The sequence below is a fragment of the Balaenoptera ricei genome, chromosome 10 (genome assembly GCF_028023285.1).
Source record: "Balaenoptera ricei isolate mBalRic1 chromosome 10, mBalRic1.hap2, whole genome shotgun sequence".
Lineage (NCBI taxonomy): Eukaryota > Metazoa > Chordata > Mammalia > Artiodactyla > Balaenopteridae > Balaenoptera > Balaenoptera ricei.
In genome coordinates, this window is record NC_082648.1 from 16,075,573 (window position 1) to 16,099,863 (window position 24,291).

Below are 24,291 nucleotides of genomic sequence, written 5' to 3' on the forward strand. Positions count from 1 at the left end.
TTCCAGCTTTAAGATCCTATCATTCCATCTTTCAGTAAGACGTTCTCTCTTCTCACACGTACTTTCTTTAGATGTCAAGTCAATCAGAGAATGAGGTCATTACACTGCTGTTGACTCTGCTCGCCATGGCAGTGTCAACAAGCAGAATGAGGAACCTCAAATAAAGGTGCAAAACCTGCTACGGCTGCATATTTTAGAGAATTTTTCAGAAGTATCTTACATGTAGTATAGCAGGAATCTCAGCCTGAATCTAAGCTGGGTCTGATGCTGGGGTTCAAGCATGTCTCGGCATGTCTGGCAAACTGGTGAGGCAGGGCTGAAAGAAACCTGCTGACCTGGGGGCTGAGACTGCTTCCTTGAACAGGACTCATGTTCGTGGAAAAGAAAATTAGACAGAGAAGCCCTATGAGAAAGACTTAGTCATTGGATGGGGAGTAATAAATACAGCTTGGGGTAGCTGTTACTCAAATCCATCGCCAGTCTAGGCCCATGAAAGCATGTCTGGGTCCCTAGGAGAGACAGAGCTCTGAGTAAAACCATAAAGAGCTGTTTCATTGAAAACCATATATGATATTGAGCCAAGCAGTCTGCTCCGGGGTTCCCCTGAAAGAGGTCAACACAGTGACCTCCATTTCTTCAGGCTACACCATGGCTTTGGCTGTTTCGTCTGTATCACAGGTCCCGGTAGGAGGAGCCTGCAGTGTCTGGTAGGAGCAGAGCAGGGGGAGGGGCCACTGGGTGAGCAGGGTGTGAGCAGAGATCCCCCCCACCCCCGGGGCTCCCCGAAAACTGGCAATGACCTGCCTGTGTTAGCAGGCTTGGTAGGTAGAAGCGCCAGTAAAATTCCAGTTATTGTTGCTAATTTGACCCATTGGTACTGTGGTTGATGAGTTTGAATACTATTCCTAATCAAATAGCTCTTATGCAATGGTGTATTATTGGGTAACTTATAATTATGCATAGAATCACAGGCTCTCCAAGCAGGCAGGAGGGAAATAGAACAGTGATTCTCAACTGAAGGACCAGTTTTTTACTTTCCAGTGGACTGAGGCTTTTGAAAAATACGATAAAAGTGAATTACCAGATGGGACTTCCCTGGTGGCGCAGTGGTTAAGACTCCCGCTCCCAATGCAGGGGGCCCGGGTTCGATCCCCGGTCAGGGAACTAGATCCCACATGCATGCTGCAACTAAGGAGCCCGCCTGCCGCAACTAAGGAGCCCGTGAGCGGCAACTAAGACCCGGCACAACCAAATAAATAAATAAGATAATAAATTAAAAAAAAGAGTGAATTACCAGAATTATAAGATAAAAAATAAACTGATGACATAAAAAAAATAAGCCTCCCTTTTTTATTATTAGGTTCAGCAGATGTAAAATTACTCTACCATGTTGTTATAAAAGTTTCCTGAAGCTAATTTCAGCGTGTATCTAGCTGCAGGCTGGTAACGAACGGGGGTGGATGGGCACTGGTCTGCAGACCACACTGCTTGCATTTCATCCAACCTCTCACCTGATGCCACCTGAAACAATTCTATCACCCAGAGGTCCTGCCTTTAGTCAGACACTTCACTGAATGCGATAATGGCATTGTGACACTGTGGTTATGTACGAGAGTGGCCTTGTTCTAAGGAGATGCATGCAGAGTAATGATGTCTGCAACTAAACCAAGAGGGAGAGCGAGAAAGGGAGAGGGGGGAGGGAGAGGGAGGGGACACAGAGAAAGAAACAGAGACAGAGGGACACAGACTGTGCAAATGTGGCAAAATGTTAGTAATTGATGAATCTAGGCGGGTGTACAAGTGTTTATTATCCAATTCTTTCAAATTTTCAGAAAATTTGCAATTAAAAACAAAACAACAAGAAACCTCTCCATTGATGGGAAACACACTTTTCTCCAAAAAGCCAGTTCTAAGATAGCTCGTTTTCATCTTCAAGTATAAATACTGCAGTCGGAGCATTCATCTGTGGCTTTGATACCTGCCATTTCCACGTGTCTAATCTCCATTCACCTTTCAGTCTTTTCACACTTTTCTCCATGTCATCTATAACATTAGATACCCTTATAACTTTAATCATAGCACACCTTTAAAAAATATTTTTTCTAAATATATATACACACAGACACACAGACACACTGTGGTATATATACCTGTCATCTTTCAAAGTCAATCTTTTTATTCAAGATTTTCTGTAATCTCATCTTGAACTCTTTTTCAGCTTTTTAGCTTCGTTTTCTCATGGTAAATTAACAGTCACAAATTAAATTGTTATGCTTTTCCAGTGTTATTGCTTCTCAGTCCTAGAATTCCCCCTCACACAGAATTCTAGTCTATTCACTCTTCAAGATCCAGCTCAAATGACTTAAACTTAAATGTAGTATATCTTACATACACAACTGTTCAAATCCTACATTCTTCATTAAGTTTTCCTTAAATAACTCAGCCAAACTCAGCCAAAATCTCTAGGGCTTCATACAGTGCTTGGCACATACACTTAATATACACTTTTCAGCTAAACTCTCTCATAGTTCTTTTTTTTTTTTTGGCCTCACTTCGCGGCATGTGGGATCTTGGTTCCCAGACCAGGGATCAAACCTGTGCCCCCTGCAGTGGAGGCGTGGAGTCCTAAACAGTGGACTGCCAGAAAAGTCCCTCTAATAGTTCTTAATTGACAACACAGAAAGATAATACCTTCCTAGTCTATCTCAAATAGTGGCTTTGAGGTTAACATATTTGCGGTTAGCATTTTGCATTGTATGTGTGTGTGAAGGTATCTGTAAGCCATAATGCCCCATACTATTATTTCTTATTTTTATTTTTGCTTTCCCTTGAGGCAACATATGGAACGTATAACAGCTGTCCAAAGGCCTAAGGCAATAGACATAATACTGGGGTATTCATGGTGTATGAAGACTTTCTAAGATGTGTATGAGCGCCGAGCCTGTTTTAAGGCAATCCATCCGTTCTCTGATTCTCACTTCCCTTTTACCTAAAAGGATCTGCCTGAAAATGTGCCCTGGGGTCAGAGGGTAATGTGGGCTCCTTTCCAGCTTCCCTTATCCCAATTGCCCCTCCCCTATTTTACAAAAGAAAGGCATAATTCTGCCCCACCTCACATCTTCCTAAGGTGCTGTACCCCGGGGATGCAGAAACCTCCAGGACACCAAAAAAGGAACAATTGACTGGTGAATGAGAATGAGTAACACATCCTTTTACAAGTCAGGTGGTTTTCAGTTACTTGCTTTCAACAAAGTTGAAAGAGAGTCTAGTCTGTGTTGTCAGCAGATAGACCATTAAAAGTATTTTTTTCTTGTTAGATCTTTGTGTGACTTTTTGGGCATATAATTTGGAAAGAGTTCAAAGAATTGAGTTGCATTGCTGTAACAAAACTCCATTCATTCTCATGTACTTATTTATGTGAACAAGTTTTCTCAGTGCTTACATCCATGGAATTGAAAGCTTGGAATAGAATTGAAGCAGCTTGTTCTCATTCTAGAAATACTCATCCACTGATAATCTGGTTAAAAAAAGTATTCAATTCCATCTTTGTGAGGTGCATTGCCAACAAAATTTTACTTTTGTGTTTAATATTTATTTATAAATATTTTGAAATATATTTGATCAGTTGAAATAATAAGACAAGAGTGTTATGATCACAGATTTAAAAACAACCGTTAAATTTCAATTTCTGTACACATTTTTGTTACAAGGAAATATAAGATGATCAATAAAACAGTTCGAATATAAAATATATTATTAAGATAAAATTCTGGACAGGATGTAAAATGTAAATGAGTCCCAGAAGATAAAGGATGGAAATTTACCAAGCATAAAAGAGATCGGATTCTAAAAGGTGGATATTGGTGGGTGTTAAATCCCTATGGTGTTAAGGGTTCAATGGCTACGTTTAAAAAAGTGTGACAGTTATAAAATATAAGAAGCTGGAAAAAATGTGGATGTCACTTTAAACCGTATAAGGATGTACAAAATCGTTTTAGAGGGCTCAGGAGCTAAAAAGTTTGAAGATCTTGAACACACATGTTTGCTCTGAGACTGTGATTTAACCATTCCTCGGGTTATTCGAACGCAGGTTAGATGATAACCTGTGGCTCTATGTCACGCGTATGGACTCAGTACCTCGCACTGTATTATTCATTTTTACTCATTTTAATCGCCTCTCCTCGTAGACTGTCAGCTCTCAGAAGCCCAGGGACTTGTTCGATTCTTGGCTTAGCGCCTGTGCACCGGGGACGCTCCCCAAACACCCCCCGGAATGAATGACTTTATCTTGAGACCTCGGAGGGCTGTTAGAATCGCCGGCTAGCGCTCAGGTTTTCGTTCCGCGTGTCCCGCCCGCCGCGCGAGCAGGGAAGGCGTGGGAAGGCCCCGCGGAAACTCTGAGTCCTCGGCGGGTCGGAGCGGAGGCCGGGCGGGGACCAGCGGGGGCGCCGGCGGGGGTGCGGAATCCGCGGCCGGGGTGGGGGGGTGGAGGCGCCACCGCGTGCCGCCGCGCAGGCGCGCAGCCGTCTCCGCGTGAGTGCGCGCAGTCGCGCCCCTGTCCCCGCGCGGGCTCCGTAGCGCGTGTGCAGGCTGACGCAGCTCGCGGGCCCTCCTCCTGCTCTGCAGCGGCGTCGGCGGAGTTTTGGGCGTTCGGGAGGGGGCACGGGAGCGAGAGTCCAGAGAGGGAGGCGGCGGCGGCGGCGGGGAGGAGGAGGAGGAGGAGGAGGAGGAGCAGGCGCCGCCATGGCCGCCGCTATCACCGACATGGCCGACCTGGAGGAGCTCTCCCGCCTGAGCCCTCTGCCCCCCGGCAGCCCCGGCCCGGCGGCGCGGGGTCGGGCTGAGCCGCCGGAGGAGGAGGAGGAGGAAGAGGAGGAGGAAGAAGAGGCGGAGGCCGAGGCGGTGGCGGCGCTGCTGCTGAACGGCGGCGGCGGCGGTGGGGGCGGTGGAGGCGGCGGCGGAGTGGGGGGCGGCGAGGCGGAGACGATGTCGGAGCCGAGCCCCGAGAGCGCCAGCCAGGCCGGGGAGGATGAGGACGAGGAGGAGGACGAGGAGGAGGAGGACGAGAGCAGCAGCAGCGGCGGGGGCGAGGAGGAGAGCAGCGCCGAGAGCCTGGTGGGCAGCAGCGGCGGGAGCAGCAGCGACGAGACGCGCTCGCTGAGCCCCGGTGCCGCCAGCAGCAGCAGCGGGGATGGGGACGGCAAGGAGGGCCTGGAGGAGCCCAAGGGACCGCGGGGCAGCCAGGGCGGCGGCGGGGGCGGCAGCAGTAGCAGCAGCAGCAGCGTCGTTTCCAGCGGCGGAGATGAGGGCTACGGGACCGGGGGAGGCGGAAGCAGCGCGACCTCCGGGGGCCGGCGAGGCAGCTTGGAGATGTCGTCGGATGGGGAACCCCTGAGCCGCATGGACTCGGAGGACAGGTCAGTGCACTGAAGCGTTTCCCCTTCCCTTCCTCCTCTTGCGCTCCTGGGCCCCTCCGAGGGGCCCGAGGGGACTTTTTGCTGAGATCCCCCTGCTCCCCGAATCCTCGGCCCCTCCCCCCGGCTCTCAACTCGGAAACCTCTGCCGGCCGCCGCGCCCCTCTCGCTGCGGATAGCGGCTTCCAACTCTCAAACCCTTTTCCCCCCAACTCTCCTTTCCCCGCCCTCTTTCCCCTCGGCTCTGCACTCCGTACGGACCGAAGGACGGCTCCAACTCGGAAACAATCCCCAAAGTAGGCCCAGATCCTGTGGCGGAGCCGAAGAGGGCCTTGATGTACGCACCTCGGTACACAAGGTTAGCTTCATCCAGCCGTGTTCGCGAATACTTGTCAGAACCGTAATTGACAAGTGTTTTCCAACATGGCTGGTCTCGCCTGGATGTAACAGAACTTCCTTGTTCAGGGAGGAGACCCCCAACCATCACTTTCCTTTATTTAGAAAAGTAAAGACTATTCTTTTATATTTAATCCGCGCTTCCAGAATTCCTCATGTGTGGTCATTAACATGGTCTCCAAAGTGATTTTAGTAACTTCGATTTCGTTGGTGATCAAATTGGGGAGAAAGTTTTAAAAACGTATAAATCGTTGTGTAAAAGAATAATGAATTGGTGTCCTTTAAAATAACTTTGCGGAATCGAAGAGAGTAGGAATTGTAACAAAATGCAGTCATAAGGTACAGCATGTTAGTATGCGTTTTAAAATCTTTATACAGTAATGCTTCAACGTGAGAGTCGTGATTTTAGATGATAATATTTAAAGTCATGTTTTGGCGAGATCTCTGAAGGGATTAGTATAGCATTTTTCTAAAGCTTCTTAGAAAGAATGTGGAGACTGACAAAAATGCGCTTCATTTTTTCGGGACATTAAGAAGTTTATTGTTATGGTATGTTTCAGTTGTTACTATCATTACTTTTGATCTCTGGAAAACTTCGTATTTTAACTAATTGGTCTTTAATGTACTTTTTTAAACAGAGAACCGTGTCATGCGTATTATAATGCATCTAAAGTATATTAGTTATTTTGACCATCTGCTAATGTTTTGATGAGCAGTAGAATTTTTAACCATCTTTATTGACTTGGATTTAAAAGTTAAAGTATTCTAAAGTTCTAGGAATTCGATTGTTAACATAAAAATGAACACAATGGCTTATATTTAGTGTTATGAGGAATTCACAGCTCTAAATATTTTGAAAATATAGCATCAAATTCTGTTTGACATTTACTTTAATGTCTAGTTAAGGAAACATCTTGAGTGGGATAAAGTAGAGAGTGCAAACCTTGGAAAAATTGTCCTGAACTATTCAGGCATGGCAGGAATGAGAATGTCTTCAAGAAAATTAAAAATTGTTGTGAACTGCACAATGAAGCATGTGTCATTTATCATTTTACTGTATACGCCTTCTTTGGTACCAGTAGATATTTGAAAGTTGGCATTAATTTATACAGTCAGCATCTACCACAGTTGTTCCATTTACCTAGTATACACATACACCCATAAAACACACTTCCCTAGCACTGCACGATTTAAATGCCTTAATCATTTCATTTTCACAACTCTGGCGCAAGATAGGTATTATTTTGACTTCCATTTAACAGATGAAGAAGCAAGTTGAGTGTCTTACTCAAAACAGTAAGTATAGAATGGAAGTGGTGGAGCTGGATCTGAACAAAGGTTCTCTGCTATTCCCACTTCACAGGAGTTAGAATAATTCACTTTAAATAGCTACAAGCAGTATGTGCCAGGTATTTGGGGGTTTTTTTCGTTTTTTTTTTTTTAGTTAATATCTGTCTACTAGTCCTTTTAGGAGATAGTAATTGGCCAAGCAGTATTTCAGGAAGTGAAGTTTTGACTTCATTTTTATTAGATATTCACTTGAATATGTAATTTTTACATCATATTTCAGAGTAAGGAGTAAGATATTGGTGCCAAATAAGGTTAAACCCTGATAACCAAATGTACTTGCTTTTCTTGTTGCTTAAACGTTAGAGACTACAAAACACTGCAATCATTTTACCATTACTGGGTAATAAATTTATCACGTGTATGAAAAAACCTTATATTACTAGTGAAACTGGTTGTGGTCTTGATAATCTTAATTTTGAAACTCCCCTTTTTTTGCCTTTGAGTTTTTTTTAAGAGTTATTTTAAATTTGCAGAGGATTCATAATTCTTATAAACTGTCCTGCAGATTACATCAATCTACGGATTTTATAGATTGATTTCACGGTAGGAAGTCTTTATATTTGTAACTGATGGGAGGATATCGTGGTTTTAAAGTGCTTTTTAGAAACATGAGGCATCCTGTTGCAAGGATTTTATTATCATTAGAATTTACTCTATTAGAATGCCAATTGAGTTTTTCTTTCACTTTGAAATTAGTTTATACTTTTCAGTTTATCTAACATACTTTATAAGTTGTTGAAATTATCTTAAATATTTTTAACTGTAAGTGCTCCATTTTAAGAAAGAACTAACTTTAAAGATTTGGATATTAAAGCTTGTGATCCAAGGAGTCAGTTTAAAACATGTATTCGAAGTGTTGTGAAAGTGATTAATTTATAAAATGATTAAATCACACTTGGTACCAAAAACATTGTTTTTCCCAGGAGAAGGTTATTCAGAACCAGCCTAAGTGTATTGGTGTGTTTATTGTGGTAAAGTTAGAAAACCTTAAAGTTAATATGTAGTTTACTTTTAGTTTGGTTATAAAGATAATGGAATTTTCTTTGAGGGGAATATTTAGCTGTGTGAGGCCACTAAAAACTAGCTTTTATTTTATTCTACTTTGAATCTAAGCTTAAGTACCTTTTAAAAAGTTACCACCTTTTAAGTTAATTTCAGAGGCTAAGTTGACTTTTAAATAGAATTTTAGAATGCCTCTGAAATAATTTTAGTGTAAAAATTAGTTCTAGCTGTTGAATCAGATTATACATGAAAATACTCTTCAGTTGCTTATCTGGATAAGCAAATTGATAATAACAGTCTCTGTTTTGTGGTTATTCGTCTCTATTACGGTTCCCCCCTCCCATCTAGAATATAAGATACGACTTATTTTGAAAAAGCCACTTTTATCAGCCTTTCTGGGTAAATCCAGGTGTCAGGTGAAGAGTGCATGCATAAGGTTGGGGTGATAGGGAAGGGCATTTAGTATGAAACTTAATGATCAGCAAACACTACAGGCCCTTACTGTTCTGTGGATTAAAATTTGGATTACCAACCTAATGGGTTGCGAACTTTGAGGTATAATTAAGATTGTTTTGACACCGGGAAAACAGGGTTATGTTGCTCACTTTCCCAGTAATATGATTAGGAAGATCTTTTTCTAGTATGGAGGCTAAATTTTTAAATCAGATTAATATTAGAAGGCTGCATGTTGAGGTTATCATCAGGATCTATTAAGGCTCTGTAGGGTTGAGGCAATAAAATACTTTTATAAGAGGTAAGATTTTGCTCATACTTCATGATGGAACTGCTTTTCACCATTCACTTTTCAACTCTGAAGCAGCTGTTCATAGTCTCTCCAGAATCCCTGTTTTAAGCTACCTTTTAATTATGACTAAATTTAGGGAAGAGCTTCTAACAGGTCTCAGTTTTCATTGATTACGGATTGTAATTCTCAGTTAAGGAAGGTATGGCTCTGTGCTAAAAAGTAAACAACAATAAAACTACAACTTTCAGGATTGAGTTTATATGGAGAGATTCTAAGGGGTCATTTTACTTTTAAGAAACATTGAGACTATTGCATTGGATCAGTTAGGAAATCTTGTGTGTAAGCTAGTTTGTTACCAAGCGTAGGTGTTTACTGTGTGCAGGAAGGACTCTACTGGATATTGTGGGATACAGGAAGACAAAATGCTTCCCACTTATCCATCTTGCATATTGCTCTGAAACTTTTAATTCCAAAGTGTGGTTTTGCCATAATTCCTAGCACAAAACTTTATTGACTCTAGACAAAGTTAGAGATGTCACACCTTGCCTGTTGTATTAGCTATTTATTGCTGTGTAACAGATATCCCCCAAATTTAGCAACTTAAAACAAACATTTGGTATCACATAATGGTGGTTTCTGAAAGTCAAGAATGGAGAGGCTTAGCTCGGTGGTTCTGGCTCAGAGTCTGCTGTTGCAGCGAAAGTGTTGGCCAGCCCTGCAGTCATCTGAAGGCTGGACTGGGGCTGGAAATCGGCTCACTTAATGTAGCTTTTGGCAGGAGGCCTCAGTTACTCACCAAGTCAGTATCTCCATAAGGCTGTTTTTGTGTTCTTATGACATAGCAACTAGTTTCCCCCAGAGCAAGTCATCTGAGAGAAAGAGAGCCAAGGATTTTATGACCTAAATATACCTGCTCACATATTCTTCATACATCTTCACTTAGCAGATACATTTTTCCTATTTTTCTTTTTATTCATACTGTGATACACAATAATTGCTTCAGATTTTTGTTGACTGAGACAACCTTTCAAAACCCATCAAAATGCCACAACAAATTCTTTCCTGGTCTTACTAAACTTGATTTTAATTTTTTTCTTTTTAATTACTGTATTTGTATTTCTTCTTTATTTTTTCATCTCGGTTTCTGGCTTTGTTATGTAAGGATGTAGAATATTGCAGTATAAAGAGCCTGTAATTAAGAGTCAAAGGACACAATTCAGATTTTAGCATTGCTACTTATATTATGATTTTAAGTAATATCTTTGACCCTTAGTTCAACTGCAAGACGACAGGGTTAGGTTTAACCATGACGGTGTTCTAAGGTCCACGTGAACTTCTGTTAAGGAGCCCTGTGGACCGTTTGGAAGAATCCATGCTGTTCAAAGCACTTGAATGCTTGCTTCATCCTTTTTGTTGTAGCATGGTAGTTTTGAGAGCAGGGATAGTTTAGCTCATTTAGATCTTTGTAGCATCTAGCACAGTACCCGCGTATGGTGAGTACTCAATTATTAGAATTAAATTGAAATACCTACAGTAGAATTTATATAAAGAAGACTATAAAGTGAGGGCCAGGAATTGGTGCCTTTGGCTGGATCATTGTATTTAATATAGTGAGTTTAAGGCCAGCTTTTCTCTGGGGGTGTACTCTAGTAAGGCCTTTGAGGTCGTATGCAAAATTTTATGTGGGCGTTTCTCTGAGAAGATGTCAGCAGTTTTTCTCAGAGTCTTAAAAGGGTTTGGTCTAAGTTAAGAACTACCAATTTAGAGGCAATCCAGAGGTGCATAATAAATACTTTTTAAAAGATTGGACAACTTTGAAATTGTAAATTTCTGTAAAAAGCTTATTTTGAAAGTAAGTATAAGGATGGAAAATCTGAAGTGGATAGTCACCCGAGGGTTTTTTTTTTAAACCACTGTTTAGAAGCATTTATTGTAGAAAAATGCCCAACATTTTATCAAAGGTACATGGAAAATTTGAAGTTAAGGAGAGAAGTATAGGGAGAAAAGTGGTTAAGAGTACAAGATGAGTCAGAATGTTTGGATTTGAATTCTGGCTCTCACTGAAGCTGGGTGACCATGGGACAGTCGTTTAAGTTATTTAACGTCTTTCTACTACTACAGGTTTCTTATCTGCAGAAGGGGGACAGTAATAGTTCCTATCCTGTAAGATAGCTATGGGGATTACATGCACAGTATTTGGCACACAATTTACTAAGCATGTATTATGTGATAGGTATTTATTCCACAGATGTACATAGAACCCCCATTATGTGCCAGGTACTATTCTAGGTGTTGGGTACACAGCAGTGACTAAAACAAAGCACCTGACCTCATGGGTGGGGGAGACAGACTGTGCACAAGAGCTGAGAATAGTAAAGCTAGCATTGGTCTTTTGTTGAAGAAGTTTAAGATCTGAAATGCCAGAAGTACTGTACCAGCTGTTAAATGTGTGGCAAGTATCTGTAAATGAGTGCTGCAGAACCTTGCAAAAGGATACGCTATACCAAAATATTTCATTACAAAATCTACATTTTAATCATTTTCTTTAACATACATGGTTGACCTAAAAGGCCTCTTAATACCTTTTATTTTTAATAGTTTTTAATATGTAAGTAATGCTGCTGATCTGTTACTAAAAGGTTTTGGGATATGTTTTCTAGTAATGGTAATGGAGTTGCAGTTATCTAACCGCATATTGAGTTCATTTTTATGACTGATAGTATACATTAGTGAAAGTAATAGTGATATTGACCTTAGAACTAAATGGACAATTTTGGGCATGGATAGGAGATCAGGTAGATGTTTAGATGTTTAAAAAATCATTTTTGGGCTTCCCTGGTGGCGCAGTAGTTAAGAATCCGCCTGCCAATGCAGGGCACACGGGTTCAATTCCTGGTCCGGGAAGATCCCACATGCCGCGGAGCAACTAAGCCCATGCGCCACAACTACTGAGCCTGCGCTCTAGAGCCTGCGAGCCACAACTATTGAGCCTGCGTGCCACAGCCCTGAATCCCGCGTGCCTAGAGCCCGTGCTCCGCGACAAGAGGGGCCACCGTGATGAAAAGCCCGCACACCGCAACGAAGAGTAGCCCCTGCTCGCCGCAACTAGAGAAAACCTGTGCACAGCAACGAAGACCCAATGCAGCCAAAAATAAATAAATAAATAAATTTATTTTTTTTAAAAGTCATTTTTGAGGATTTACTGATGGTTAGCATTTAACCCTGTTTAGTGATAAGAAAGAAATGTGCATCCCCAGATAGTTTTTAAAGAGAAGACTAAAAAGATGATTCCATTGTTCTCTAGTTTTCCTGTAAATTTGTTTGTGACACAGTACATTAAAATTAAAACTGTGGAGTATTATAGTCGATGACTAAAGTTTTGATGGGAGAGGGTTTTTATGGATTTTAGGGTTAGTTGAGTGATGAAAAGAAATTTCTAGGAAGCCTAAATGAAACATAGGAAGGAAAGAGCCTAGCATATTCAGAAAACTTTCTGCCTAGATTAGAGGATCCACATTGGAACTGGGAAATAAGAATTCATGACTAAAGTGTGACCTTTCATGCCAACACAAATGTGCCCATCTTTCTGTCTATAGGCTTGTGAATTGGATTCTTTGCCTCTCCCCAACTTCTGTCTTTGTAACTCAGAGTCATGATCAGGTCTTACCTTGAACATTTTCTCAGGCAAACTATCCCTGATTCTTTGTTGGACACATTGCTAGCCCTTCAGGTTCTGCATTGCCTTTATCACAATTTGAGTAATTATTTACTGTTCGTCTCTCTTCCTAGAATGTGAGCTCCTTGAGAATAGGAACTGCGTCTGTTTTGAACATTACACTATCTGCAGTACCTGGCACAGTGCTTGACGATCATTTTAGGTATTTTAAAATACATTTTGAATGAATGATGAAACTTGTGTTACCGGAAAATTAATCACATGTGGCAAAGGTAGAGAAGGAAAGCTGGGGAGCTGGGAGACCAATTAGGAGGTAGTAGGAGTAGTACAGGTGTGAAATAAAGGGACTTGAGCTGGGATAGAAGTTGGGGAAAAAGTCATGCTTGGGAAACTGAATTAAAGGAAAGAAAAGCGAATTTCCTGAGTGATCAATAAGAGAAATAGTGTATTCCTGAGTAAAATGTTTTTTTCTTGAGGATATAACTGGAGCAATACCTTACCATATTTTTCTAGACACATCTATCACTAAAACAGCTAAAGGAACATTGGGTAGTGAAAGAGCATGAACCTCTAAGTCAGAAAGACTTGGCGTTATAATTTAACTTATCAGAAGTTGTTTCCTTACCTTTAAAATAGAAGAAGTATCTGTCTGTCTATTTATGGCTGCATTGGGTCTTTGTTGCTGCACGTGGGCTTTCTTGAGTTGCGTCGAGTGGGGGCTGCTCTTCGTTGCGACGCGCGGGCTTCTCATTGTGGTGGCTTCTCTTGTGGAGCACGGGCTCTAGGCGCGCGGGCTTCAGTAGTTGTGGCACGTGGGCTCTAGAGCGCAGGCTCAGTAGTTGTGGCGCACGGGCTTAGTTGCTCTGCAGCATGTGGGATCTTCCCGGACCAGGGCTCGAACCCGTGTCCCCTGCATTGGCAGACAGATTCTTACCCACTGTGCTACCAGGGAAGCCCTAGAAGAAGTATCTTAGTGTTATGATTAAATGAGACGGAATATGTAAAGGGCCTAGGGCTGTAATTAATTCAGTGTCATTTATTTTCCCATTTCTCATGTGTAAAATGTGGAAAGAGTACTTTATTGAGAATAATCAGTATTGTAGTACTGGCATTACTAGAGACTGCCTGCAGGATATTTGGCAAATCGTTTCATTTCTCTGAACTGTAGATTGACTCTTTTTCTTTAAAGTGAGGGTTTTGGACTAAACAGTATAAAGAAACTTGGAGCTCAGATGTGATAAATCTGCTGTAGATTTGGCAAGTGCTCTAATGGAAGTCAGAAGATAAATATATGTATCATATTGTGAATCACATTCTTTTCCCTTCGCCAGCTTCTGTTTTTGTAACTACTAGTCACGATCAGGTCTTACCTTGAACATTTTCTCAGGCAGACTGTCCCCAATTCTTTGTTAGGCTCATTGCCGCACTCAAGTTCTGCACTGGCCCTATCACAATTTGAGCAAGTATTTACTGTTCATCTCTCTTGCTGGAATGTGTGCTCCCTGAGAATAGGAACCTATTCTGTATACATGCTGTGTGTGTGTGTGTTTCCTATCCTTTAGACAAACCCAGAATATTGCAGGTGTGTCTTTGCTCCATCCAGGATCTCAAAGATACTTCAGGTTCTTCTGAGTTCAAAAATCACCATAATTCTAATTCATATTTATGGCATTGCATTGAAATATCCATTTGTGTTTGTGTTTGTGTTTGTCTTCTCCAGGCTATAACATTTTTAAGATTAAAATCAGGTCCTATTTATCTTTATACTTCCAGCACGTACCTGTAGTGCACTCACCTGTTACACTCTGTATATTCAGTAACTCTATAATTGGTTGAGTTCAGCTGAATGTGGATGTACCTGATACGTATTTCTTCTGGATGTACCTGATACATACTTCTTTCTCACTGTTACTGGTGTGGCTGCATGAAACAAGGAGTTGAACCATTCTGTGCCTTCTTTCTTCCCCCAATTCTTTGAAGCAGCGCATATGTGAAAACAGTATTTGAAAAAAGTTGTGGTTTTTTGAATAATTTAAAAAAAGCAGGATTCCCCAACTTATATTTTGTTTCCCAAGAAAAAAATATATTTACACATTGTTTTAGAAGAAAACCCACTATTGATTGTCTAGTTTGCTTAAGAATCTGAGACTTGAGCTTATTGAAAGGATTTGATGAAGTTCATCCACAGAACCAGTGAGGCGAGGAAGCACGCACAGACTATCTCGTTTACAGTCACGCAGCTCCTGGAGAATGTTGGCAGTCCTGGCTGTAGACGTGGTCTTAGCTACTATACTTATACTGCCTGTAGGACTGTTGTAACAACCTTGACCAGGGAAGTTTAATTAAAATATCAGTAGTTTACATTAGCGGCTGTTTTAATTTTCATCCTGTCTCTTTTGCAAAGAATAACTTACGCGCTTGAGTTCATTTACATTTCTGGGCTTTATTCTCATTTGTAATTATATAGTTAGACTTTGTAACCTAGATTCCTCTTAAGACTATGAAATACAGAAGTTAATTTTTTTAAGTATTATAGGTATTCAGTCTTTAGGGGAATAGAGAGAGAGTCTTTATTGACATTTTATTTCTTTAATTTTAACACTTTTCAAAGCCCTTGACTTGTTTTCTGGTTTTCATTTATATTTTGAGTTTCTAGAAAGAGAAAGTGTTACCAATTAGAGAAAACACAGATTTCAGAAGGGTATTAGTATTTCTTAGTAAATACACTTACTAGTTCATTTCTAAATTATAAAATTTTTGTCATTACAAAATTATGAATATATAAATACTTGTTAACAAGTACTGAGGGTGGGATGAATGAGCAGTAGCCTTTCTAGTGATTTACGTTCCTGTTGGCAGTCATTTGAACATGTCTTCTGAGGTGTTGAACTCTCCTGTAGTTATTCTTGTCAGATATGGGTACACTGAAATGATCTGATAAAATCATTTTTATGATTTAACACTAACTTAAAAAAACACGAAATGAATATGTGAATATTCTGTATAAAATGGGTATTGTTTTTCATAGCAGATTTTTTAATATACCATCATTGTGTATAGACATTTTTCTGGAAACCTTTTTAAGACTGTAAAAGATGACTCCTTATAGTGTAGTTTTATTGAAGTAGAATGTTTCTAGTATTAAAATCTTTTTGAAGATAATTGCTTGCTGATCTCTTAAGCTGGATGAAAAATGTGGGTGGAGTAATCTTAAAGGGCATAGACTAGAGATGAGAAACAAATTGAAAATAATGTGCACAGCGCATAGTGGTGATAGAAGAATGTAACGTACTTGTTTTCCATGAACTATATTTCATCATTGTTGCATAAAGTCCCTTTTGGCCAATTTGGTGAATACTGCTGGGTCTTGGGGAAAAATCTTTTGTCTTTATTCAGTGAAATAATTGTAGGGATAGAGAGTAGTCTTTTTCTTGATTAGAAAAATCCATTTAGCTTTTTAAATTACAGTGATAATAGCTTATAATTACAGTAACAATAGTAATAATAATATCTTGGTGTTGGCTAATGATTTTTAGTGTGCCTCCAATTAATTTTAATGAATATCTCAGTGTGACAAAGCCATATATTTTACTTGCCTTAAAAAGCCTACTTAAATTTGTCACTGAAAACTATATGAGCAGTTACTGTGTGCAAGGCACTAGCTAGGTTTAGGAGTTTACTCTGAATAAGAGGTTTATAGGTGACTCATAGTGCAGATCAACCAGATCATAAAGAAGCAGAATTCCTTCCGCCTTAGGTGGGTAGGAAAGAGCTTAGGGAAGTTTGACCTGAGCATATATATAGCACATACAATAAACTAGGCACTTATCTTTCCTTTTTTTTCCCTGTTTCTGAGTTTAAAGCTCTGAAAGCCTATAAGCACCACAGCAGTTTGAAAGACCAAACCAGGCAGCCTTACAGAAATCAGATGTGGTCTAAATTCCTTAATCCCAGTTAAGACCAATCTCATAACTTACTCTTTGTTTTTGATAAATAAAAACTGAAGTGTCCCCTCGTTGTTCCTGGAGTATTTTGGAGTTGGACTTTACGCTGACATTGTTTGGCTCATAATCTGGTTCAGTGGCCTAAGTTCTAAATTTGGAGCAAGTTCTACCTGAGAATAGTGTTGCTTTGTATGACTGACCTTGAATTAATTTTTTTCATGGTGCTAATTGACTTGTAGAAATCAAATTTAATAGTTCATTCTTGTAAAACCATCTGTTCAAATGAGTCAGATTACATGTAATGCTAAGTATCTTTGTGTGTGTGTGTGTGTGTGCTGTAGATGTACAAAAGCAAAGGAACAGCTCCTTGTGTGTGCACACCAGATGAAACTGTCACGTTATCTTGATATGTAATATAGGTGGCATTTCAGTATTTCTTAAATCGGTAATTTACTCATTTTTCTTTTGTATAAATGTGGCAAATAGATTGTTTGGCATTAATGTTTTGTACTTGTGTGACTGGGCAAGTCACATAATTTTTGTGTTTTCGTCCCTTTTATCTGCTCAGTCTCTTTTATCTGTAAGATGAGGCTACTAATACTTGAGTATTAGTAAATAATGAGTAATTTACCTCATTTGGTTGCTGTAAGCATTACATGAGTTAATACACATCAGGCATAGTTCCCGTTACTATGACTGCATGCAATCAACTCGCAGCATTTAGTAGTTTAAAACATTATTTTGCTTACAAATCTACAGTCCGAGCAGGGCTTGGCATGGTTAGATCTTCCTGCTCCACTTGGTGTCAGCTTGGAGCAGTATAAAGTCTGGGGACTGCAGTCACCAGAAAGCTTGCTTGCTCACGAAGCTGTCACGTGTGTGGTGCCTGGGCTGAGAAGACTCAAACAGCTGGGAGCTGGAACAGCTGGGGCTCCTGGCATCTCTCTAGCTCTGTGTACTTTCTTCACAGGATCTTTTTAGCACAGTGGCTTCAGGGGAGCCAGATTTCTTTATAGGGTAAGTAAGTAGTTCAGGGCTCCCAAGCTGTATGTCCCAAGAGAGCCAGGCCGAGCTGTATTGCCTTTGATGACCCAGCTGTGGAAGTTCTGGCAGTGTCGCTTCTGCAAGAGTTTTAGGACTGCTCAGATTCAAGGGGAGGTAGTATAGATCTCTCACTTTTTTTTTAAAAAAAATTAATTAATTAATTAATTTATGGCTGCGTTGGGTCTTCGTTGCTGCACGCGGGCTTTCTCTAGTTGTGGCGAGGGGGGGCTACTCTTCGTTGTGGTGTGCGGGCTTCTCATTGTCGTGGCTTCTCTTGTTGCAGAGCACGGGCTCTAGGCATGCGGGCTCAGTAGTTGTGGCTGGCGGGCTCTAGAGCACAGGCTCAGTAGTCGTGGCGCACGGGCTTAGTTGCTCCGCGGCATGTGGAATCTTCCCGGATCAGGGCTCGAACCTGTGTCCCCTGCATTGGCAGGCGGATGCTTAACCACCGCGCCACCAGGGAAGTCTGATCTCTCACTTCTTGATGCCAAGCTGTAAGAAGAGGATGTGGGAAGGTGTGTGTATGGGGGTGGCTGTCTTTGGAAAATACAGTCTGACACAAGCGCAAAGAACAATGCAGGGCATATAGCAAATAGTACTTGCTAGCTGTTGGGATAAAGAATGGGAAATCAGATTTTAAAACAGCACCTTACTTTTGTGATACAAATTTTGATATAGTAAGTTACATAATCCCTTTTTTCCTTAGGATAAAGTCATAAGATGTAACAGGCAGGCAGTTCATAGTTTTCTTGAAGTGTCTGTTTCTTTTAACTGGTTCAGTTTTAGCTTTTAATTCCTTTGTTAATGCCTAGAATAAGGAGCAGGGCACAAAATCATGGTCTCTTCCAACAAAAGGAGGCGAGGACTGGTATGGATAATTGAAGTAGAGAGTTCACTCAAAGTTGTATCATATCAGGCATACAACTTCAGACTTCTCAAAAATATAGGATTGTCACTGGTTGACCAGCAACTGGCACAATTTGACATCAATAAGGACTTAACATCTCCTCCACAAAATGCCTTAGTCTGCCTATGATAGAATATGGTCTTTGTTTTAATTAATTGAATTGATTAGATTCAGTTTTTTGAATGAAAAAATATAGGATTGTCTGACATGTTTTGTACTGTTCTGAATTTTAATAATTTTGATTACAGGTATGGGAGAGACACAGACTAATCTTTGTAGTATTGAGTGGCTATTTTATTATAGATGAAAGGAACATCACCTTTTAACCAAATAATAGCTTACCTTGTTATATGATTAGATAAGGAATCCCCTGTGTGTGGTTATGTTTACCTACAATTTGGTAAGTACTTTGAAAACTATATAGTATACTTATTTCTATCCAAAGTTTATTACCAGTTACAAAATTAAGCTAAGTTTATAATGCTTGACCCTGTTAAGTGTTCCTTACTTAGACCAGTAGAATTTTTGTCTCCCTGTAGCTCGTTGCACTTTCTTCAGTCCATATGGGGAACCATGTTCCATTCTTAAAAAGTTAGAATTAGAGAATGTTTATTTTATAATAATTCAGATACCGTCTATGAACTGAAGGCTTCCTAAAGATTATGTGTTTTTCACTGATAGAACAAAAATAAAACAGCCTTGGGGAATTCCCTGGCGGTCCAGTGGTTAGAGTTCCGTGCTTCCATTGCAGGGGGCACGGGTTCGATCCCTGGTTGGGGAACTAAGATCCCGCATGCCGCGCGGCGCAGCCAAAACAAAACAAAACAAAACAGAAACAGCCTCGATCCTTTAGAGATTAAGGGGGTTCTTTTGTGGAACTTCAGTCAGTAACTTCCAGATCCTGAAGAGAGTGGCTAGATGCCTTGATCATTCTGTTTTCCTACTGCATTTTTAAAGTTTATGGCACTTAATCTGTATATAATAGAACTCAGTGGTTTCTAACCTTTTAATATAAAAGTTAGTAGTTTGACAATTTTGAGGTCTGTTGTTATGAATTTTTATGTGGAACCCCAATGCATAAGATATATTAAAATGATATTTTATGAGTATTTTTTTTGTAAGTTCAAAAATTTAACAATTTATCACGTCAATCAGAATAGGAAATTTTTTTGAGATGAACTTAAATTTGATGTGAGATTTGTGGATGATACAAGTTTATGTCAGTATTAGCATCCAGTTTTTTTCTTACTCTATTTTGGCTGCTTAATCTTGAAGATGTGACTTGTGGACACGGGCAGCTTGTCTTTAGTCTCCATATACACTTTAATTCTTCTGGCCGAGAACTATGAAAAGGGATTACCAGTATGGAAACCTTGTTTGGAAGATGCCATTACTTAATGGTTGGTCTTAATTGTCTTTACTTCATATCACAAATGCAACAGTGACCAGAATCTTTTTTTTTTTTTTTTTTTATGCAGCAGGTTCTTATTAGTTATCTATTTTATAAATATTAGTGTGTGTATATATGTCAATCCCAAAGTGACTAGAATCTTAAAGTTATGCAATAAAACTCTTAATATTGTTTCACGCCAGCTCTTTGATTTGTTACCAGCCACCTGGCTAGTCCCCTAGCAGAAGAGAGCATTCAGCAAGTAACTGTGAGTCTTTTTGGAAGGCATTTAATTGGATAAAGCATAAGATATGGGATTTGCAGACCTAATTTTTATATGAATGGGCAAGTGGAGGCCTAAGTTAGGGTTGGAGAAACACCAGTGCAGAGCTGCAGCTTTGCTAATTAATGACGTACTTATAGGAAATTCTGAAATTCTTATATTTTAGTTTTTTGATGACAAGAGTAAATTATATTTGATTTCACATTATACGCTTGTATCCCCTTCAGGTCCCTGTCCTCAACCCTCCTTTAAAGTTACGCATTCAGTAGCCTAGAAAGAGAAGGACTCAAAGTTACCAAGGAAAATTCATACTCCAAATGAGTTTCCTCACAGATAACTGAAAAGTAGATTGCAGATAAGGCTGCCTCTACCCATTTGACCACAAACTGAATTTCAAATTCAGCAGTTAACCTTAGAATAAAATAAAAATATTCCAGGTCAGAAACATACTCTTCCCAATCTATTTCAGAGAGACCTTTAAGCCTTGCTTTAAATATAGTCTAGATCAGTGGTTCTCAAACATTTTGTTTGTAAGGACACCTTTGCTTTCTTTCTTTTTGTTTTTTTAAATTAATTTATTTATTATTTTTAGCTGTGTTGGGTCTTCGTTTCTGTGTGAGGGCTTTCTCCAGTTGCGGCGAGCGGGGGCCACTCCTCATCGCGGTGCGCGGGCCTCTCACTGTCACGGCCTCTCTTGTTGCGGAGCACAGGCTCCAGACGCGCAAGCTCAGTAGCTGTGGCTCACGGGGCTAGTTGCTCCGCGGCATGTGGGATCCTCCCAGACCAGGGCTCGAACCCATGTCCCCTGCATTGGCAGGCAGACTCTCAACCACTGCGCCACCAGGGAAGCCCCACCTTTGCTTTCTTAAGTATCGAGGAATATGAACTATATCTCAGTAAAGCTGTTAAAAAAGTTACTGAAGAAACCATAGAGCTTGTTTATGGACGTTACATTTATCACTATTACAGGACCAAAAATCAAAACTGAGAACATTAAAAACATTTATTTAATCTAAAAAATAAACCAATTATATGTAACAGGAAGTTTGGTTTTCTATTTTTTTTTTGGCTGCGTTGTGTCTTCGTTGCTGCATACTGGCTTTCTAGTTGCGGCAAGCGGGGGCTACTCTTCGTTGTGGTGTGTGGGCTTCAGTAGTTATGGCGTGCGGGCTCAGCAGTTGTGGCTCGTGAGCTTTAGAACTCAGGCTCAGTAGTTGTGGCACATGGGCTTAGTTGCTCCATGGCATGTCGGATCTTCCAGGACCAGGGATCAAACCCATGTCCCCTGCATTGGCAGGCGGATTCTTTTTTTTTTTTTTTTTTTTTAACATCTTTATTGGAGTATAATTGCTTTACAATGGTGTGTTAGTTTCTGCTTTATAACCAAGTGAATCAGTTTTACATATACATATGTTCCCATATCTCTTCCCTCTTGCATCTCCCTCCCTCCCACCCTCCCCATCCCACCCCTCTAGGTGGTCACAAAGCACCGAGCTGATCTGATCTCCCTGTGCTATGTGGCTGCTTCCCACTAGCTATCTATTTTACATTTGGTAGTGTATATATGTCCATGACACTCTCTCACCCTGTCACATCTCACCCCTCCCCCTCCCCATATCCTCAAGTCCATTCTCTAGTAGGTCTGTGTCTTTATTCCCGTCTTGCCACTAGGTCCTTCATGACCTTTTTTTTTTTTTTTCCTTAGATTCCATATGTATGTGTTAGCATACTGTATTTGTTTTTCTCTTTCTGACTTACTTCACTCTGTATGACAGACTCTAACTCCATCCACCTCATTACAAATACCTCCATTTCATTTCTTTTTATGGTTGAGTAATATTCCATTGTATATATGTGGCAGGCGGATTCTTAACCACTGTGCCACCAGGGAAGTCTCAGGAAGTTTTTTTAAATGCAAAATAACTTTTCCAGTTAAAAAGAATAGAAGAGTGACATTGTTTTATATTTAATGTTTGGCTTAACAACTGGTTTCTCATATCTGCTTCTGCATTCAGCCTGGTGCAATGAATTGATTTGGTTGAGCCATATGAAGAAAATCTGGCCTCGTGCAGATATTTAGTTGGAAAAGGAAAGAGTATTTTAGTATACTTTTTAAGGTAATTGTGTGGCTATTTGATAATATACCAAAACTTGACAAGTGATAGTTTATTTGCAATGTGGAATCTGAAACCATGTCAACGAACTTTTCTTACTCTGTTACATTAGATCATGGTCTCTTCCTTCTCCATCATAACATAGCATCCATGTATTGCTTCCTCTGCTCCTGTATCTTGTCATTTAGCAAGCTGATCTTGTCAATGTTGATAGCCCTATTGACAGTGGTCACGTCCACCAAACATATGTTTTGCTTGGAAGTAATTTGAGTTATCAGAGAGGGGGCTGTTCTTGCATGTATGCGTGAACTGGCCTTTGAATCCTCGAGGGAAACCATTTTCATAAAATCCATGTAGTTAGTTACTCTAGACGTTAGGGTCTGGTCTGCCAGATAGTTTCTTAACAAGGCCCATGGAAAAGAGGAAAAAGGGAATGTTGTTATGTTAAAAATGTCTTACATCCTTCCCTAAATATTGCATAGGAATCTCTAACAATGTATGTGTGGTGTTTTTTTTTTTTTTTAAATTTACGGATTTTCTGTCATCCTGTGTGTGTGTGTGTGTGTGTACGCGCACACACACGGTTGCTTTAGCTTACTATTCCACAATAGGAGACAATTCCTTAGATAGTCTGCTCAGTTTCAGTCGGGCAATAATAATGAAAGAGATCTTTTAGAGTCTTGCTACTTAAAATGTTGTAGCAGCATCATCAACAAGGCGGCTCTTGCTAAAAACACAGTATGTCAAGTCTTACCCCAAACCCACCGGATCAGAATCTGCAATTAATAAGATCACAGATGTTCATATACATATTAGTTTGAACAGCACTGCTTCAAATTATTGAAACTATCTGAATAGAGTGAGGGCTTTTTCTGGCTTAGGTTTTCTTAAAAATACCAGGCTGCTTTTGTTCAGATTTTACAGAATCAGTAAGTTCATTGGGAAGGAGAACTAACTGAATGAAAGATCTTAATATATGCTTGAACCTAGACACAAGGTCAGGTGGAATGTCATCTTTTAGTTCTGAGCATCTTGTTATCCTACTATTATAGGAAGAAGAACACTGCTTTCTATGAAACCTTTATCTATCTCAGGGTCCTGTCAAAATCAGAAATTGCTTGTAACTCATCTCCTGTGCTCTCCTGCATCAGGACTGTTGTTGCCTTTATCAGTCTTAAGACTGGAGAGAACCACTGATTGCCGCATGGATCTGGGGCCAAAAGGTAGCCTGGAGGTTTAGGCTTAGACACTTTCTAGAAGTTGGAGGAGCCAAGAAGGGATCGTGAGGCAGGACTCCAGTTTGCCCTGCTGGGCTCTGGGAGGCTCTGTGGGGATGCTGCCCAATTGTGGAGTACCTCTTGAGTCTTCCGGGGTAGGGTACCTGCCCTTTACCTCCTCTGCCATTGCATTTGCAGCTTGTTGCCAACGGTAGACAAAGTGCATGTCCTTTAACACCTGCATTATGTTCTCCTTTTATGAGGATCCATAGCCACATGAAGTACTGTTTTTCAAGTGAATAATACTGCACGTAGACAATACTGCACTTAAAATTGTTAATATTTTGTTTGCCTTTGGAGTTAATTAGTATGGTTTATGAAAGTATGAACTTTACAGTTAAAATGTTTTAGACTATATGAAGCAAGTGATAAGGAAAATAGGTAACCATTTAGCAGTTAAGGGCCTCATGAGACTTGAAATTTCTAATGCTCAAGTAAAAACTCGTATTTCAGTATATACCGTACTTACAGTTTATTCCTGCAAAAACAAACAGTATATAAGTAGATTTTCAGATATTTAAGAACTGATTCACATTGGAGAGTTTTCTTGAGATTACAGAGTTTTAGAATGAAGTTTTAAAGTTGCAATTTAGAATCTGTGTATTGACTGGTAGATAGTTAGCCAGATGGACTTAAATACGTGAATATCCTTCAAAGGGAAATCTGAGACATTTTTCACCTCTGAAGCATCCTACAAAAACATTTTCGTTATCTTTGTAAAATGGGTGCATTTGATGTTAGACACAAGT

General features: G+C 40.3%; 1 protein-coding gene across 1 annotated transcript in view; it reads left to right on the top strand.

The window, feature by feature from the left end:
• The first annotated feature begins 4,638 nt into the window (after positions 1–4,638).
• The window catches only part of AEBP2 (AE binding protein 2), a 58,785-nt gene continuing 39,132 nt past the window's right edge, over positions 4,639–24,291 (top strand). Inside the window, exon 1 of the mRNA XM_059935404.1 lies at positions 4,639–5,417. Within this exon, the coding sequence (XP_059791387.1) occupies positions 4,744–5,417 (674 nt within the window). The 5' untranslated portion in view covers positions 4,639–4,743. The remainder of the gene's footprint in view (positions 5,418–24,291) is intronic.